The sequence below is a fragment of the Amia ocellicauda genome, chromosome 16, assembly GCF_036373705.1.
Source record: "Amia ocellicauda isolate fAmiCal2 chromosome 16, fAmiCal2.hap1, whole genome shotgun sequence".
NCBI classification, from domain to species: Eukaryota; Metazoa; Chordata; class Actinopteri; order Amiiformes; family Amiidae; genus Amia; species Amia ocellicauda.
In genome coordinates this window covers 18263109-18282798 of record NC_089865.1, presented here as the reverse complement: position 1 = coordinate 18282798, position 19690 = coordinate 18263109, and the positions used below count along the sequence as shown (strand labels likewise).

Below are 19690 nucleotides of genomic sequence, written 5' to 3'. Positions count from 1 at the left end.
AATATATATATAAAAAATAAATATGTCCTGTGTGAGTGGAAACTTAACTATTTAGGAGTATATATAATGCTGATGATAATTTATTTACCTACCTATACATTTAATGTAATTTTAAAAAGTCCTATATATAAATAAGACATTGTAGTCATGAATGTATATATTTAATGTACACTTGTAGAACAGCTCTTGAAAATGCAACATTTGCTGTACTATGCAGTGGACATTTCATATGTAGTGTAGCTTTCTATCATTCCTTGGTCAATTTAGGTTAGGTTTGTAAATGGCTATTGTTATAATTCTGTTGCCCCCAAGTAATTTTTATTTCTGTCAATTTATTTTCCTCATGACACCAAAATAATTTGATTAAAAGAAAACAAAAAAAGGCAGATTTGGCAGGCTTCAAAAAAGGCCACAGAATACGACAACAGTTACAAAACATACACAAAATCAACCCTGAGAAGTTCACATGACAATAGATTCAACACTTGAAGACTTTCTTTATTGCTCATATCCAGGTTGGTCGGCAGTACAGTTCACCCACAATTCAAAAGCACAGCTTGGCTGTTACCATAAGGAATGAATCACCTCCTAAACCAGCATGAAAAAGCCTTTGTACGTTTATCACAGGTGTCGAATGGTAACTGGTGGCAGGAGATCTTTTCCTCTCAGATTGTGAAAAGAACGAAAGTACCTCCAGTGGTGAAATTTCAGTTTAGGAATGAATCCGCCTAAGCTATTACTCATGTATGTGAAATGCAATAAATGTTTACACCCTATGACATTTCTCCCATGCAATGTCTTTAAAAAAACAAAAGAAATTGAAAAAAGGAAAGGAAGGAATCTATTAAAGAATGAAGTTCTAAGTAGTCATGTAATATTCTCATGTTCCCTGCTAAGAACCTCCACGTAACCAATCTATCTTGCCTTTTGAAGACAGTTTTCTGCTCCTTCTGTGATTGAGTTCATGATATGATTGAAGCCTCAGAAACTCTACACAGGAAAGACACACATTTGCTCTCGTGTTGCTCCCCACTCCACCTCCAACACGTCTCCCAATTGCATTCCCTAATGTGAAGTATTTTCCATGCCTTCAACGACGACATGCATGACGCCTTTAACCGTAAAATCCAAATCTCTCCAAAAGAAGGATCACTGATTTCTGTGCTAACCAGAATCAAACGGCTCAAAGAGAATCTCCTCCTTATAATGAGAACTTTGAAAGAGCCCATCACAATTTCCCATAATCCCATAATTTCAAAGCAGTTAAGAGATGAACATCCCATCCCTGGGCGGTACTGGGAACATTTTACACTCCGGAGAACTCCTGATATTTCTCCAAATATGATAAATCAGGTCTGCTTCTCCAAATCTCCAAAATACACACTAGGAATTCCAATCAATTACGTATAATTCTAGTGTTCAGAGCCTTATTACAACACAGAACATACGAAAAATATGTCCCAATGAAAAATATACCTCCCAAGCCATTCTGCTCAAAACAATTACCCAGCCCTGGTGGGAGTGCTTCACTGCTCTCAAAATAAAGCATCTTCATTTCTGACATACTAAAAAAAGTTACAATCCTCAGTTAGTTTTTTTCAAGTAAAAAAACAGCATAAACTTCTTCTAAAACTTTAGTACCAAAGAAATGCAAATGGACGAGTCTGAGGACATTAAGACTACCACACTTGCCTGGGTGTTAGTAGATTATCAATTCATAAAACCTAATCACAGCATGTCTTGAACTGTCTTTGGACATACAACGACATACTTGCCAGAAAATAAAATTACACCTATGGACTCGAGGTGGAAGTGATGCTCTGAAAAGGTTGCATTTTCTTTTCATCTGCACGTGAAGGAACAGACACCACATTATTGTTCTGCAGAGGAATTCAGATGCCCTAGCATATACTTTAAAACTGCAGGAACTCACACACTTTCTCAGTTTCTCGATTGAGAGCCCATCCGTTTGTTTTAAAGCGATTCTGTGTTCTATAGATGGGGTTCCCATATTCTCAGTCTTAACTTGTATCGGATGATGGTATCTTCTTGACTGTCTCTGTGTCACCTCAAGTGCCCGGTTATACACCACGGCAGGGCACGCTTGTGTGTTCGCAAGCGAGTGTTTTAAGTGTTTGGTTGATTGACTATTGATTTATATAGTGGAAAAACATGCATAGTCAATGTGGTCTGTGAAGAACACAAAATACAATGTGACTTTTGTTAAAGGATCTAAAAGCTGCATCACTCTGATTCCCAGTATGTCAATAGTTTGCCACCTCCACCTCCACCTCTTTTTTTCCTTTAAAGAAATAAAAACAAAATCAGAAACTTTGAATTTAGAAGTCTGGAATTCACGGGATATGACTTGAATGAGATGCGCAATTTGAAAATACTGCGTATTTGAATACTATCTCCTCACAGCTGTGTGCAACAACACACTTGAGCATGTGGGAAGCAGGTTTTTTTTCAGTTTGTGTCATTTGCATTGACTTGATTAAATCATTTTGATACATTTATTTGAGAATTACAGGAAAAGCATGCAGGTCAGTGGACATCTATTTAAGAAGAGAGGTGCAAAGTTAGTTCAGTTTGAAAGCAAGCTTCACAGATCACACAAAACATGGTTGCAGACTGCAGAAAACTGCCTTTAAAAGGCTCCTTCGGAAGGTTTTATTTATCTATTAATCCATTAAAAACAAATTACCCGAAAAAGTTGTCTAAAACTTCACTGCCTTTAAGTCTCAGTGTGTATATGTATCAATATGTGTGTAGGGGGTGGAGGGATTGTTGGGTTAATGGCAAAACAGCTGAGTCTGCATTAGTCCTCTATTGTACATCTATGTTTACAGATATACAGGTTTTCCTCCAATACACAGTAACAGCCGAAACACTAGTCTATTATAATGTACTATAGTAAAGGCTAGTGTTATATACATGTTAAGGTCCTGTCTCTGTTTAAATGTATTTGATTTCAGCTTTACACCATCCCTGGAACAGAACCCTATCTGGGCTAGTTGGTAACAACAGGCTGGGTTACAATCATATTTTGTTAGCTAGATATATTTTGTCTTTTTTTTTCACAGAACACTGTTTGCAGTAAAGGAAACTGGCATTGCAGTCTGTTGGTACAACAGCATGTTTGTTGTTGTTGACGTTGTTGTTTCTTTGTTCATGAAATCAGTACACATTATCTCCTTCGACTCAGAAACATTACGGGCATGTACCCCTTCAATTTCGTTCTCACGTTGAGCATGGTTATTCAAGGTCTTTATCAAAAAAAGAAAGGAAAAAAAAAGAAGAAAAAAAAGAAAGGTTGAGAGGTTGTCCAGCCAATGGGAGAGCATTGATTACAATACAGTTTGAATGCTCAAGACTCTTTCCTCCCGTTCAGGTTGCTTGGACTTAAAAGTTTCAACTATTTTTTTTTCTTGTTCTTTTCTTTTATTAAAAAAATAAAAAAAATGCTCAAAACTATCAGTTTTACAAGGCATACAAAATCTCGAAAAAGGGAAATTAAAGAAAAGACTGAGGTACCCTTACACCTGAGGTAGATCACAATATTGAAATGCGCACTGTTCCATGTCCTGGGAAAATGATCTCTTTATTTTATTTATTTATTTATTTATTTACTTTAATGTTTTCTTTTTGTATTGATCGCATCATTATCCATCATTTATATTATTAATATTCATGTTTTCAAAAATAAAACACTTCCCTTCAATTTCATATTGAAATCAAATTTAAAATATAGTTTAAAAAAAAAGTTTTTAGTTTTTTCTTCTCATCACAAAATAGGAAAAAAAATATATTTATAAACATTTCTCTCTCTATATATATACACACACAAACCTGTGTGTATTTGCGCTAACCTTAAAAAGTCTGGAAGATATAGCTAAACCGATAGCTCATGACGAGAGAGAAAGATTCTCCAATCAGTAACAGTTAAGGCAGCATGTTTCCATGGTGATTATATAAAGCACAAAAAACAGGGCCATCCGTACCTGCACATCCAGCAAATAACTGCCTGGGATGAAAAATAAAAACAAAATAAACAAAGACAAGGAAAAAAAAAAGAATAATCCCGCTGACCAACTCTAGTGCCGGACACGGATGGGAAAAAGGCTGCATATTTTACATTCACAGTTGTTAGGCCATGACAGAGAACTCCCTGATCGAGAGGTTAAAGCCAAATGTTGTTGTGTCGTTTAGTGTGGATTGGATTAGAGGGAAGGGCGAGAGACACTGCCCCTTCTATAGCAGCGTTCCCCGGCTTGTTCAGCGCCCCCCCCCTCACCCTCCCACTATAAAGCCAACCTTTATAGTACAAATCTATCAACCATCGCGGCCCTGTGTCACATTGTTCCTCTATAGTGCTGTTGAATAGTGCTCAATATAAGGCAGAGAATGTGGAGCACATTCTGTTAACTATGGCTGCGTTACATTAAAGGAGCACAGCATTAAGACATCAATTTGTGTGCATTTTTCTTTTCTTTTTTTCTCTTTGTCTTTTTTCTCCCTCTTCAAACAGCCAATTCGGAAACTGCTTCCAAACTTTTTTTTTTTTTTTTCCTGGACAGTGTTTTTAAATTAGGACAGGTACCATCTTTTTTGTTGCTGTTTTTTTTTTTTTTTTTCTTCTTATCATGATCCATTCGGGGAAGCGGAAGCCATCTCAAAAAAACATCAGAATGCTGCTCGCTACTGCTCAGTTGAGAAAAAAAAATGACAGTATAGTATGCAAAAAGCTAGTTGATAACCGTTAAGCAAAGAGTATGTAAAAAGACTGTGAGCTACAAAGAGATGAAATATTAAAATCTCTTCCAAAGGGACGGTATCCCTTGTGTTGGCACACACAGGCTAAGTAACAAAGATCCATAACAATCCGCTAGACTTTCTCAAGGTTTTTTTTTCTTTTTTTCTCTGCTTTTTTCTTAAAACAGTTGATTCCAAATGCACACAGATAAAAGATATGCTCAAACTGCTGGCAGAAATATGTTCTACTGCCCAATATGAATCACTCTGACTACTTCAAGTCTAGAAAACCTATTTTTATCTATGAAAAAAAGAACCTGTTATTCTTTTTAATATATTATCAGTTCTAATACATACATACATACATTTGTGCGTATATATATATATATATATATATATATAGATATATATATATATATATATATATATATATAAAAATGTATATGTATATATGTAATTATATATATAATATACATTATATATAATACTGCTAGGGCTAACAACACTTGGAAATATGCAATCCAAAAACCCTATGTTAAAACTTTGCTTCCCAACCTTAAACCCTCAACCCCCATTCACCCCTACTAGTCAATGTACAGATTTGTTAATACAAATGTGTTTTAGTTATGCCTATGTTAGTCCAACTAAAGGGATAGCGTTACAAAGATTGACAGAATTATTTAGCTTTAAACTGGAAAGACTGCAGATGCCCTCTCAGGAATTTTCTTTCTTCCTTATTTTTAAATGTTTTTATTAATATTATTATTATTATTATTATTATTATTATTATTATATAATTATTATAATTATTATTATTATTATTATTATTATTATTATTGTTGTTGTTGTTGTTGTTGTTGTTGTTGTTTTTTTTAATTCTTTTTATCGGTTTTAAACAAAATCTTCTCCCCTCTGCATTGGCAGTGCACGCAAAGCCCCAGCCTTTGGCTCACACAACATTTCTCCAGTAATGTTCTTTGGTTTTGTTCCCCATTCTGCTGGTCTGTCGGTCTGTCTGTCTGTCTGTCTGTCTGTCGGTCTCTCTCCTCGGTTGGAAGGGCTACATTCATCGGCTGTTGCTCGCAGGTGCTGCCCTGGTGTTCACTTAGAGAGGTGCGGCGTGGGAGCTCCCTGCTGGTGTTTTTGTTCCTGCTGTTTGACCTGCTGTATGATCTCCCTGATCTTTCGCTGTGCAGTCTACAGACAAAACAGAGGAAACAGGAGAAACATCGCAGACGTGCCAGCAGTGATGACACAGTATCGCCATGAACCCCGACACTTAAATTAAACCAGCTAGTCCCCACCTTGACATCTGTTCACTTATCTATACAAATTGAATGCTGGTCAAAGTCGAGAGCCGACGACCGGAGCAATATGGACATTCTAGAAAACGAGGTAGATTAAACAGGCAAGTGGCCAAAGAACAGGCAGACAGGGCAATGTAGGAAATACAGGGATTGGTAGTCGAAGAAACAGGCAATGGTCAGGAACACGAGAAGAGGGATAATAAGAAAGAATGCTCAGAAATGCTCCTCAAGGAGAAAACAAGACTTTACAAAGAGTAGACGAGATAAGGGGGTATATATACATAAAACGAGAGGGACTGGGAAATGAGAGACAGGTGTGCTAAATGACCAGAAGGCAAGGAAGGATTAACCAATAATAAGGTAAAGATGAGCAGAGAACCCAGGGATAAAAATAGCAAAACTGGGGAAACTGAGACATCTGGTGGTGAATTTGGGGAAGGTTAGGTTGAGGACATGACACTATACCATATGTTGATGTTTATATGAGGCCTACCTGGCTGGCGAAGAAATGCCCGATAATTTTTACAAAGACTTCGTCGTTCTCGTCTGGAGTTTGGTCCCGGGGTACGATGACCTCTGCACTAGTGAGGTTCTGCAGTTCATTCACCTGGGAAGACCAGAAGGAGGCAGAATGAGGATTTGCGCCCGTCATTGACCGCAGGGGTAAGTCAGTCCCCCGAGGTGGCTTCTGCTGCATACCGTTTTGCCTCCTTTGCCGATGACTCTCCCTGCTGCACATGAGGGCACTTTGATGTGGGTCTCCAGCTTCACCTCCTCTTTCGGGCTGAAGAAATTCTCCTCCTTCAGCTTTCCGAATATTCTACCTTGGGCCTGGGACACAAACACAGGAAATATAGCACACGTTACTATTTCACTATTACACATAGTACACTACATGAATCCTACATGGAGATTTACATTTTCTTTTTTTAAATGCCCTTATTTTGATCCTGGGTAGTTTTTGTCACAATGCCCTATTTTCCCATAACACTATCATTCTGTTTTAATGTTTTGCTACAGCATTATTGGGTTAGCTGTGATGTGTCAGGAGAGCACCAGGGGATCATGTCCTCACCTTAAACTGAGCCTCAGGCGGCCCTGTAATGACGACCATCCTCTCTGTGACGTCCGGACCCTCAGCAGGAGTGATCTGAAAAACACGTCACCATCAGGGAAGCGTCACTGACACACTGAACATGCTCTGACTTATCCTTGCACTCGGTGACCACATCTTTTCTAATAGAGACAGAGGTATATAGTCCTGGAGAGGATCCTTATAAAGACATTTTTTGAATTCTGCGAGATGGTTCTTAATGGGAAATCATCAATCTGGGGTCAGAAATTAGGCCAAAACGCAATGGAAAAAGGCCTCAATGGGCATCAGATTAGCAGGAAATCAAATTACACTTTAGGAGATTCCACCACTGGGAATTTCTTCTGAATTGAAATAGATCACAATGGCTACAACTGGGAAGTCCAACTGATCAAGGTTCATCATCCAAGAGAAACTGGCATTACACAAAGACATGCTGCTTGCCACCATCTTGACCTCAGCGTCAACACTACTATGAACAACAACAGACTAGGTGATTTTGATGCAGATATGTTTCACTCCATCACAGAGAGGGGCAATATGAATGACATGCTGTACTCTGTTTCCTGTGCTTGGACGTGCAGGAAATCAGGCTTTGGGCAAAGACACGGATCTGATGTTGTGGTCTTTTTTGACAAGGGAAGGAAAAAGACTAATGTTTGTGAAGCAGAAGGTCGTTAGATGTCTGGTCCGTTAGTCATTAATAGGTAAACAAGGTTTAATTGAATCCCAGCCTGAAGAGGCCCTTCTCGTGAAACAAGAGCCCTAGACTGCTGGTCCAGATGCAGCCGTGAGTCAGTGCGGTGATGGGCACGATAGCGCTTATAATGAACATGTGAGTGAGTCAGTGGCTGGCTTGAAGGAGCCCTCCATATTTAGACTGTAGAGAATGATTCAGGGCCTATCCATTCTGTGGGAGGAGGCAGACCAAACAGCTTAGAAACTACAGCTCTTTTCTATGCTGTCTTCTCCAGAAGGGGATACAGAAACCCTGTGGTCAAAAACACCAAATTCCTCACCAACACGCCATCAGGCCATTGCACTGTCAAACGAACACGCCAGGAGGAAATGGAGTTGAAATTCTCTTAACTTATATGTCAGAAAAAGTTAGCTTCTAAAAAATTCCAAAAGATAAGCAACATCTCAAAGTATCCATTTTGTGACCTCCCTTATGTTTCCCCAACCATGTCCACACACCCTTCCTTCTCAGGGGTTTGTGAGAAGAGAACAGTATAATTCCTGAGCTTCTCTTTAATTAGCTTAACAAGATGATTGCCCCCAAACAAAGATAGTTCGTTCTGAAGGTACCTACTCAGAGTGTAAGATATGAAGTCACTGACAGTAAACTCTTGCTGTCAGCAGTGTATGGGTGTGCATGGACCTTCCCTCCAGGCTCTTACCCTGATGGAGGCTCCAGCGAATCGGGCCAGCTGTTTGATGTGGTGTCCTTTCTTACCGATGAGGGCCCCGACAGCCTGAGTCGGAATAAACAGGTATGCCACCTCCTGCTCTGGAGCCTGCTGAAAGATGGAGGCCTAAAGAGTCAGCCACACAAACACACACACGTTCCAAACCACATATATCTTTAAGGGTTTATATAAACCTATATATAATATTAAATACCATGTTTGTTTAGCTGAATGGTAGCTGATATACTGGAATGTCAAGTCACTGCTATCATGAAGTCCCCAGATGATGTTCTTTCCAAACTGTTACCAAACCCAACATTTAAAATACGACCACCGATTTCTAGAGTAAACTATCTACAGTAGTAATTTGTATGGCCCTGGGGATTTGGTTAAAAAAAGAACTAGGTCATCATCAACACAAATTGAATACTAATATAGAGACAAACAGAGATGTGTGTTGGCTGAATATGATATTGTAAACCTTAATGTCAAAAGACGAGCAGAGGAGGACCACAGAGCGAACACTTACTGAGTGCTGGTGGGATATGGCGCTGGCAGGAGGGACCCCATACAGACCGCTCAGGTGCGACGAGTGACTCTACAGCAGCAGAGAAACTACAGTCAGAACATCCACTCACTGAGCACACTCTGATACAAAACTACTGTAGACTCCTCCCCCCAACTGGTCCACTCTCGACCACAGTTTATCTCCTCAAAACAAAGGCAGAACCAGCAGCAGTTTCACACACTGTACAGCCAAAGGGCAGACAGTCATCCTGTTATTGAGTCATGTTTCATGCTAAAAATAAGGGGAAATAAAAACTCCCCTGTTGCCTTTCCCTCTCTGAGCTCCTCCACAGTCCACCCTATGTGGCGAGACGCTGCCAGTTTCTTGGAGACCTAAGGCACTGCATTACCACAATACCTCAATACCACAATCTTCCCACACATATACCGATAAGCTTCTCTGCTCTTCTTAACTACTGTGTGGTTCCAAATGGACTGCTTTTGAACCAGAGGTGAAGGAGTATATATAAATATTTACATTGCAGTTGATCTGCTGCAGTAGCTTTGTGTAAAAAACAACTTGTAGTAGAAAAAATATGTTTTTATTGGGTCTGTGAAAAAAAAAAGACAGCAAGGTATCAACAGGAGGCGCCGTTTACTCACTAGGAAAGGGGTGTATCCGGTGGCGGGTGTGGGGGCAGCTCCGCGGGGTCCAGCCGAAGGAGGAAGCACCGACAGTCCAGTCGAGAAAATACCCAAAGCGTTCAGGTTCAGCCCAGGGATCAAGTTGGCTTGTTGCTGCAACACAACCAAGGCATCAATTAGCCAGGGACACACTCCACAGTAACTCATACAGCAAGCAGCCTTTCCCAACTACTGTGCAGCTACACTCGCAATGCAGTTTCAGAAAGTACCCCTAGATGGCCCCATCTCCAAAGTATGGTACCTTTTTTAAACCTGAACCAAACAGCTTTTGTTCAGTTAATTCATAAGATTCTTTCACATTTATATCACCTGGATTGTTTTCTCCTGGAAAGAACATTGATCCGAGAAACGAGAACAATGGGTCAAAACAAAAACAGAAAATACTCAGGGTTGGATTCACAGACTAGCGCTAGTCATAGACTACCCAATGATATTTTAGGTATAGAAGTCCTAGACTAGTGGTGTGTGAAACCAGCTGTCAGTCTGTGGAATGCAGACCATTGCAGGGACAGGTCAAAAGATATTGGATTAATAACTTCCCGAAGCTCTCCAATTACATTATAAGGAGTAAATCACTCCAAAGCTGTACCAGAGGCCTGACACAATTACAAAGTTGAATTAGTTGTGGGTGACATGTGAGTGTTGTAATTGCTACAGTTTACATCAGATAATAGATGATAATAGATGGCACTGTTCATGATTTAGTAATCAACTATATTGAAAGACTAGTAAAATGAGAAAAAGTAATCTACAGCTGCAGTCCACAAGGCAGAAATGACACACAAAATACATAGGTTACTTACATTTATAGCAGCAATGTCATTCTCATAGGCTTCTCTTAACTTCTTCATGATTTCTACTTCTGCCTTACAGCAGGCCTCAATACTGCCTTTTACAGTAATGGTCCTCTCTGGGTTGTAAATGGTTAAGTCCTGTAAGCTGAGAGACACAAAGATGGATGTAAAAACAAAGGAAAAAGAAAAACGAGGTAGAACAGAGCTGTCACTCGTGAAATTGTTTCACTTGTCAAATCTACATTGGGGTAGGACACCTGTGGCTCTTCCACTTTTTTCCACTGTAGGACTTTATTTCCCACAATCAATGCCCAATCAATCTCTATAGTATGCAATGAACTAATAGAGAACTTCATACAGAACCCATCCTCTAATGGAGTAGACATCCTCAGTCACTGTTGCCCTGTTCTTGACTATCAATAAACAATTACGAAGTTTAATGAGCAGTGACGGTGAGAATGATTGTAAAAAGTAGCCATTTGAATGTATCTGAAATAGGTTTTTGACCCCAAATGCATTCAGAAACAAGTGACATGCCATCACATCGGCATAAGCGCTATCAGACGGCCGGGATATGCAGTGAAAAGAAAGAGGAAATCAAACACCATATACATGATCATAAAAAGCTGAGGGAAAGTTACTTGTCAGCATCTTGTCCTCTAGCTTCTCTACCCTGTTTCACTGGGATCATTACAGCTTCCACTGCACAGATGCGGACCCATTCATTCAACCAAATAGAAGAGGATTAGAACCATGGACCATTAAACAGCTGTAATAAACATGTTTCTAGTGCCTTTTTAGAGAGCGGAGCAGTTCAATCAATTGCACAAAACATGATGTGATAAATGGAGCTGCGATGTGTCCACAAGTTCACAAGATAATTACCTTTGCTAAAGAGACTAGAAATTTTGCAATAACATGGACTAACATGAGGAGAAACGGCTGGCACTGTCTTCACTTGTGATGCTTATGAATCATTTTATTTTCACAGTGTTAAGCTTTGGACTGTGATGGATGGGTTCTGTCCATCACCATAATGCCAGACTGTTCGCATGTGTTTGCTCTCAAGTTGGTGTGTTCACTTTCTCCAATTCCAACATGTATTTTAAAAGCTTATTTTGGTTGATGAGGACCTTAATAACTCTTGATCATTTCACCCAAAAAATATTTACTACTTGTCCTCCCTATTGCTTGGACAGCCTAATACCTTGGATTCTACTTAAAGAGTTAACTTTGTTATCTGTGTACATGCAAGAGCCATCTATCCTAACTGGTCACCTAATTTTTTTTTACTTGGTTGTTGTTGCTTCCCCTAACTGTGCCTCTGACACTAACCTGAAAAGATACAGAATTACTCATGATCATTTTTATCCTCAAACTCTTGCGTTCTGTGGTATAATTTGAAGGATTCCCTGGAGATTGTGAATATCACACAACTCAAAGACAAAGGGACTTCCGGATACAGCAGTCTAAAGATAGGAAGAAATGAGGTTGAACTAGATAGTTTGAAAATGCTGGCCGGTGAATCCTTCAAGGACATCCTACTGGGTACAACTTTCCTTTCATTCAACCTATTTACTTTGCAAACAAATTGGCCCACTCTAACACAGTACCAGCCTGCTCTGGCATCCTAACAAAATACAACACAAGAAAAACAACAAGGAGGTCTGTACCAGTGCATCTGGGTAAACAACATTTAAAAACTCTTTCCAAACCCAAGAGTCTGTGTTAACACAATTACTGGTAGTAACTGATAGTACAATACTCATTCCCCACCTCCCATGAAAATATAAAGACATAAATCATGCAGTCAATAAATGTTTGACAGGTCTGAAATGGCTTCTTTCATGACAAACAGGCAGATATGAGTGATTGTTTTTACACCAGCAGGAGAATGCATACGGCTTTCGCTCTTGACACTTACGAGGAGATGGTAATCTTGGTCCCAGTCTCTTGTTCAATCTTCTTCAGGTTTCGTCCCTCCTTACCAATCAGCCTGCCCACTAAACTGTTGTGGGCAAGAATTTTCAGTGGAATCTCCTCAGCTCTGAAAAAGGAGCAGATTAAAATAAATATAATCCAGAGAAACCCCCATTACTCATATGGGATGTTACCAGATAGTAACATTATTCAGCATAGAGGTGGACACTGCTGCTGAAATGTCTAACACTTCAGACCAAAGCTCCCTATTGAATTATCATTTACCTATTCAAATTAGGGTAACTGATGAGAGAGTTGCAAGAAAAGAGAACGCTACATTTCAGCTCTCGTTTCTGTGCTTTTAATGTGGGTTATGCCCTTTTAACCCTGCTGAGTAGCAACTTGAACCACTGAAGTGAAGGGAATGCAAAAAGTTTCACCTCTGGAGCAGCCATCTGAAAAGGAATTACTTTGAAACCTGAAAGCTCAGCACACAAGGTCTTGTACACAAAGGTACAGAGTTCCCCATGTACTCACGCCTTGGTCTCACTGGCCTCCTTCTCCATTATCTCCATGATCATGCGGCACGCTGAGGAAGTCCCCTCGGGAGTGGAGTGGATGGTGATGGGTTTCTCTGCAGCCCCAGCATTCTCCTTCCGGTGAATATCCACCCTGGAAAAGAACAGCACAATCACTCGCATGGTTTTCCCAAGGAAGCTAATTGTCAAGGAAAGCCTAAAACCCATACAGATAGTGCTAAATACCCCAAAGAGACGCAACATGAGGACAATTTGGACAGATATCTGGAGCTTGAGAAATATATCGGTATGTCAAGTGTCATTACCTTAAATCAGGGGTTTTCAAAACGGTCCTAGAGTACCCCCTGCCCTGCTGGTTTTTGTTCCAACCTATGTCTTAATTACTTAATTGAATGGTATATTGCTTTATTAGGTCAATTAAGGATTAAATTAAACAATTAAGAACTCAGTTGGAACAAAAACCATCAGGGCAGGGGGTACTCCAGGACCAGTTTGAAAACCCCTGCCTTAAATAATATTAAAGTCTATATTACTACTCTATTAATGTAATGTATAATTGTATTAAGAAACAAATACATGTCATGAAGATAATAATATAAACCACCTCTAGATGTGTTCTTCTCAGCGATTAGTGTATCATAGGAGATAATATGTTGAAACAAACAAAACAACTACAGAGTACTCCAACCAAATTAGCTCTGCTAGGCCCTGGTGGTTTTAATTGGATTGTTCAATTTCAAAATTACTTTTTCTCTTGAAAGGATGAAGACGTGGAGTATGTACACGATCCCTACCCACACACTGCTAAATACGCCACTGACTCATCCTGTTGTCCAAACATTTCATCTACATCTGATGCTTTCTCCTCCACTCACCACAGGGAGCAGGATAAAGCCCATTTGAAATCAGCTGAAAGCCTAATCCTTAACCCTGAAGCCATGAGAAAAGGCTTTATAGTCCCATAGGAAAAGTATTAGCATGAAAAAAAAAAAAAAACTCAGAGGGATACTGTTCTGCCTCCGCTGGGCTCAGAGAGGAAGTGACATCATGACAATGCAGTGCGTTTGAAAGGAGAGTGGTGTACACATTGCTTCTCTGCCTATCTTAGATGATCCACAGTATAATGCAATCATGCCAATAAACAGCTGAATAAAACCAATGAAAGGCACCCCACAATCGCTTTGTTCTTTATGTGTTTTGATAGCATACAGGCTTACAGGACCAAACAACAGCAGCGTGACAGGAGTTGTGGTTCAATACCAGTTCAAGATACACACTGGGGGGTCCACCTCACAGATCTGCTTAGCTTGGCGACACAAACACTGCTTCTCCGGCGTTAGGGCCACACTTACTTACTTGGACTGGGTCTGCTTGGTGACGTTCTTGATGGTCAGCCCTTCCTTGCCAATGATGGCTCCCACAAACTGCGTGGGCACCAGCATGCGCAGGGGGAAATCATGCTGCTTGTTGCGGGGCCCGGCCGGGCTCCCAGAGGGCCCGGGCTGAGGGACGCCCTGGTCTCGTGACTGCCGTCCAGTGCGCCGAGAGCGCGGCACCGGGGCAGGTGGCACAGCGTCCACGTCCAGGATGTACGACACACGGAAGGCGTAGTCCTCAAACTGGTGTCCAGTCAACTTCTCAATCGCTCTAGAGTGAAGAACATGGGTCGTTACACAAAACTAATCGGACTCTAACTTCAACAGTTAATGCAAAGTGTATAGAGAGAATAAAGGTCCGTCCTTATTATCATAAAAGATAACTGATTATACATTAACATAACATTGAGAAGTTCAATCGGGAATAATAGATCATCATGGCAGACAACAGTGGATACTGATATCAATGACATTAAGCATCGTGCTGTCAGCGTAGTTTTGACGCAACGGAAAAAGGAACCAAAATTATTTTATGAAAGCAGGTAAAAAGCACTGCTTCTTTTCATTTACTGGCAATAAATCAGGCTAAATGGCAGTTTGAGTACATTCAGAGTAACTACAGCAGTAATGGGCCCAAGGAGTTCCCTTAGTTGTTTAGGCCCCACAAATGTCACACCCCCCTTAGACGTGGCACTCAACCCTTTTAAGATGAGGATCAGCAACTGAACACCCAGTCATGGGATGCTTATTTTGGTTGTCTTTGAGCTGTCTCTCGGTCCCAGAGATAAGAATAAAAAGGAATAAAACCCTGCATCTACAGTTATTATCTAACTGTATTTCATAAAACATTTAAGGTTTAAAGAACAATAAGGAACGATGCTTCTGGCTTACACTTTTGCTTGCTCCTTGGTTGTGTAAGTGACATTGACCACAGCAGTTTCTGTATCAGTATTAACTGCAGGAGAGAGAAAGAGACAGAGAGAGAGAGAGAGAGAGAGAGAGAGAGAGAGAGAGAGAGAGAGAGAGAGAGGAGAGAGCACTGTCACGCAGGCCTAAACAAACTGTACAGTGACCAACTGATCAAAGAAGATTCCAATAGTTAAGAAGCAGGAAAAACAAATCTGCTTCTTTGCATTTCACTTTGATCCCTGAATCTTCTGCACAGAGCTAACCGTCATTGTGTAAAGAACAAATGTACTATTCATGTTTATGATTAGACCTACAGTTCGGTTTTTAAGCACCACTTTTGCATAAATGATATCCTTTACTATCTGCTGTACTGCAGCATCAGACAGGAAATAAAGACAAAAGCTCTTCTGACACAAGCCTGCGTGTACTGATCAAGTCCAAAAATAAAAACATGCAGAATTATGTTTTTCCTCCATTTCTCGCCACAGATATTACATTTGCATGTAATAAGGCATGACTGGGGGCACTTTGTTAGTTCCTTCGCAGCTGCATTCACAGTCATTAACAACAACGGTAAAGTTGTTTGTACATACAGACGGGTGACAAATTAAAGGAAAAACCTGAATAAATAAGTGAAGGAACATAACGAATGCAGATGCCTCCAAACAGGTGTACTGCATGATACAATTAAGCAATTAACATCCTATCATGCTCTGTGGCATGTATAAAATGCTGAGCAGGCCCAGCTGACCTCGATTTTGGATCAAGATGGCAAGAGGAAAGGATCTAAGTGACTTTGAAAGAGGGGTCATTACTAGTGCATGAATGGCAGGAGCTTCAGTCACAAAGACGCTCAACTGGCTCGTTTTCTCGACAAGTGGGCGAGTGCATGTGTGGCGACACCAAGAGAACGGTACAGGCCTGACTGCTTGACCCCTACAGTGAGGGGGTCTGCAGGCTCTGTTATGCTGTGGGGGGCATTTTCCTGGCATGGTTTGGGTCCACTTGTCCCCTTAGAGGGAAGGGTCACTGCAAATCATTACACAGTTATTCTGAGTGATCACCTTTCTCCTATGGTGAAACATTTCTATCCTGATGGAAGTAGTCTCTTCCAGGATGACAATGCCCCTATCCACAGGGCACTAGGGCTCACTGAATGGTTTGATGAGAATGAAAATTATGTGAATCATATGCTACGGCCTTCAAAGTCACCAGATCTCAACCCAATTGAACACCTATGGGAGATTTTGGACCGACGTGTTAGACAGCGCTCTCCACCACCACCATCAAAACCCCAAATGAGGGAATATCTTTTTGAAGAATGGTGATCATCCCTCCAGTAGAGTTCTGAGACTCGTAAAATCTGTGCCAAGAGAATTGAAGCTGTTCTGGCAGCTCGTGGTGCCCAATACTTTACTGAGACACTTTATGTTGGTTTTTCCTTTAATTTGTCACCCGTCTGTATATAGAAATATTATTTATTCTTTGGGTAGGGTGGTGGGAGGAGCTGCAAGAGCAATAATTGTTACATTTCAGCCCTCATGTACAATTTTCTGTACCAGTTCAGACCAGGTCCAGACAATAATGACTTGGAACCGAGATGGGTAACAGAATGAAAGAGCCCACCGAACAGACAATAGGAAATTACTCATCGAGGTATAATATTGTCCTCATTGTCCATTCAATCGCCTTCCATGAGTCACTGCTCTCCTGTTTCATCGGTGTAACACTAATCAGTCTCGTTGACACTCAATCAGGGGCAATATCTAGAAACAAGACGTTCACAATAAACACTTCATCTTCCAGGAATCGCTTGAACTCGACAGCGCGGGGCTATGATTTCACTACGGAAAATTAATAATACATAAATCCAGAGACTGTATTAACCTTGGAATTACTGCCGAGCTCGTAGCACAAAACGAGGCTAACTGCAGGGTTTCTGCCGCTGTCTATTACTTCATGCAATGGTTTTGTGAGGCAGTACGTTCTTCATTCCAGTTTGCTTTCTTACAAGTATCTTGTTAACAGGAACACAAATAAATCAATAAATCGATAAACAAGCCATCCAACCAACAAACAAAAAAATGAATATGCAACATTCACTGGAGTGATTTATATCACCTACCTTGTCAAGATCTTGTTTTTTGTTTAACTTGAGGCATTAGCTGTTGTGCATGACCATCTATCTGTTACTTCAGCCTGATCTGATACTTGGCGGGCTTGCTGAACATTCATACCACTTTTAAAATGAATTCTCAAAAGCTGACTGGGGAAGACAATTAACCCAACTCTGAAGCCTTCTGTTGACGTTTGGTGCAGCACCGAAATGGTTCTCCACCTTGAGTAATTTCTTCAGAAACGTTATCATTTGTAGGATATGTGCTAAATAAAAAGATATCGGTAGAAAGGGACTCTTAAGCAGCTTAAGCTGTGGAGGTCGCGGGTTGAAATGCACGCTGTTCCACCAACTGACTGTGGTTAGCAGCTCTTAGGAGACAATGCCCAACTGGCAACTCTCTAGCAGGGCTGGTAGGGTTGGGGATGGGCCTCAGCTGGCCACAACGGAGCCAGGCTTTGGTTGCGGGGGAGGTGCGGCCAGTACTGAGCATTCCCAGTAAGGGCTTTATCCATCCTCCAGTTGTAACCAATGCCATGCTGTTTGAGTTCTAAGCATCTTAATGACTTTCAGGCCAGGGGGAAATATATATTGACCACATTGCACATATTTCATAGGAGAGTCTTCATTTTTTAAGTACACACACAGCAGACATGATTCAAAATAGCAGCAAAGAATCAAACAATAGGATATGAAGCAAATCAAAGAGGGAACAATAGGACAAACTACAGGTTCTAAATTGCCTGTTCAAATTACCTTTGATTAATAAAACATAAATATCACAAAACTCTACAGTGCTAAAACTGTCTTCTTAGTCAACCTTGTTTGGACTTTGTAATGTGTTACCTTGTTCCACATTCTCTACAGAGCCATACTGTGCTAAAAGGCCGTCCAAAACCTACAATGGAAGAAGAAAACGCAATCGGTTAAAACACAAGCCTCGCTCAGTCCCTTCCTGCTCAGTGGTGTACTTCTCATGAGCTGCTTCTCTTCTGGTTTGAGATTTGCAATTTATTACTATATTACTTTTAATATTCCCTGATTTTTTGTTTTGTTTCATGAGTTCACAGCTTCAGACTTGGCCAGTTACAAACTCAAATGTTAATCTTGGAATAAATTGTGAGTGACTTCATGAACAGTTATCATAGACACAGGGGCTGGAAAGCCAAGGACAGTGGTTGTGTATGATGGGGTTGCAATTGAAAGTAAATTGGAGGTGCTCCTATGCGTGTCCAAAAAATGAGCAACAGATTTCTGAAACAGCACCCTGGTGTGGTATATTACTATGTGCATCCTCAGAAGTGACATTAACTACACATAATAAACTCATTTAGCCCATCCTCTCTTATATCAGACAATACATTTATAAGCACCATTGACCCTGTTCCTAGCGGTTTAAAGCCAACTGTGTGCTCTGCACAATTAAGCTGCTAATTACACCTTGTGCCACCCTGAATGCTTATAAGAAACCTGCCGTACTGCACAAGGAGCTGACATTCGCATACAATCCACTCTGTCACAAAGCCAAACAGAGACACTGCACACTGGAGACCACAGGCCGAAAAAATAAATAAATAAACAAAGAAAATAAAATAAGTGGGTCAGCTTTTACGGCCAACCCTGCCAAGAGATTCAAACTCGGCAAGTGCGGTTCTTTCTAGGAATTCCTAAAATAAAAAAAAAGGGAATTAAAAAAATATGGACCTAAAACATGCACGGTCCATGAGGTGATCTACTGCCAGCCCATCAGCTTATTGAAACACGCTGGGGCCGAGGCAACACAGAGCGACCTGCGATGGTAAGTGGATTACGATGTCATCGAGTGTTGCCTCATGTTTACTGTAAATACTTTTTAAAGGTGCAGACTGAATTACTTTAAAGAAAAATAAGGGGAGTCCATTGAAACAAACTAAGATTAATGATATTAAAAACACAGGAATATGTGTAACTATTTGTGACAGATATGGTATTGATGTATACACAGCATATCATTTTATTTAGAATTGTGCATTTCTCAAAAAGTAAACACATAGTTGGGAGCAGTTTACTTGTCAATGTTATTTGCAGTTATGAAAAAAACTGAATGATATGATGCGGGGAAAAGGTCCTCGGTCATGTCTATTCATTGTCGTATTGATCAATTTAATGGTGATTTTCATACGTGGGCAACATAAAAAAGCAATTTCATAAATGGATCATATGTGCACTTTCTGTGCATTGTAAAATATAAATTAAGTGACTTGGTGACATAAATCAAGCT

General features: G+C 40.4%; 1 protein-coding gene across 3 annotated transcripts in view; it reads right to left on the bottom strand.

The window, feature by feature from the left end:
• Window positions 1-312: 312 nt before the first annotated feature.
• igf2bp2a (insulin-like growth factor 2 mRNA binding protein 2a) overlaps window positions 313-19690 on the bottom strand; it is a 76051-nt gene continuing 56673 nt past the window's right edge. Inside the window, exons 4-16 of one of the 3 annotated variants that reach the window (XM_066687598.1) lie at window positions 18277-18328; window positions 15297-15360; window positions 14386-14676; window positions 13028-13162; window positions 12495-12617; window positions 10580-10715; window positions 9735-9869; window positions 9094-9162; window positions 8556-8690; window positions 7138-7212; window positions 6762-6893; window positions 6556-6669; window positions 313-5952 (exon numbers count right to left, since the gene is read on the bottom strand). In XM_066687598.1, the coding sequence (XP_066543695.1) occupies window positions 5857-5952; window positions 6556-6669; window positions 6762-6893; window positions 7138-7212; window positions 8556-8690; window positions 9094-9162; window positions 9735-9869; window positions 10580-10715; window positions 12495-12617; window positions 13028-13162; window positions 14386-14676; window positions 15297-15360; window positions 18277-18328 (1557 nt within the window). In that variant the 3' untranslated portion in view covers window positions 313-5856. The remainder of the gene's footprint in view (window positions 5953-6555; window positions 6670-6761; window positions 6894-7137; window positions 7213-8555; window positions 8691-9093; window positions 9163-9734; window positions 9870-10579; window positions 10716-12494; window positions 12618-13027; window positions 13163-14385; window positions 14677-15296; window positions 15361-18276; window positions 18329-19690) is intronic. The other 2 variants (XM_066687599.1, XM_066687600.1) reach the window with 2 other exon arrangements.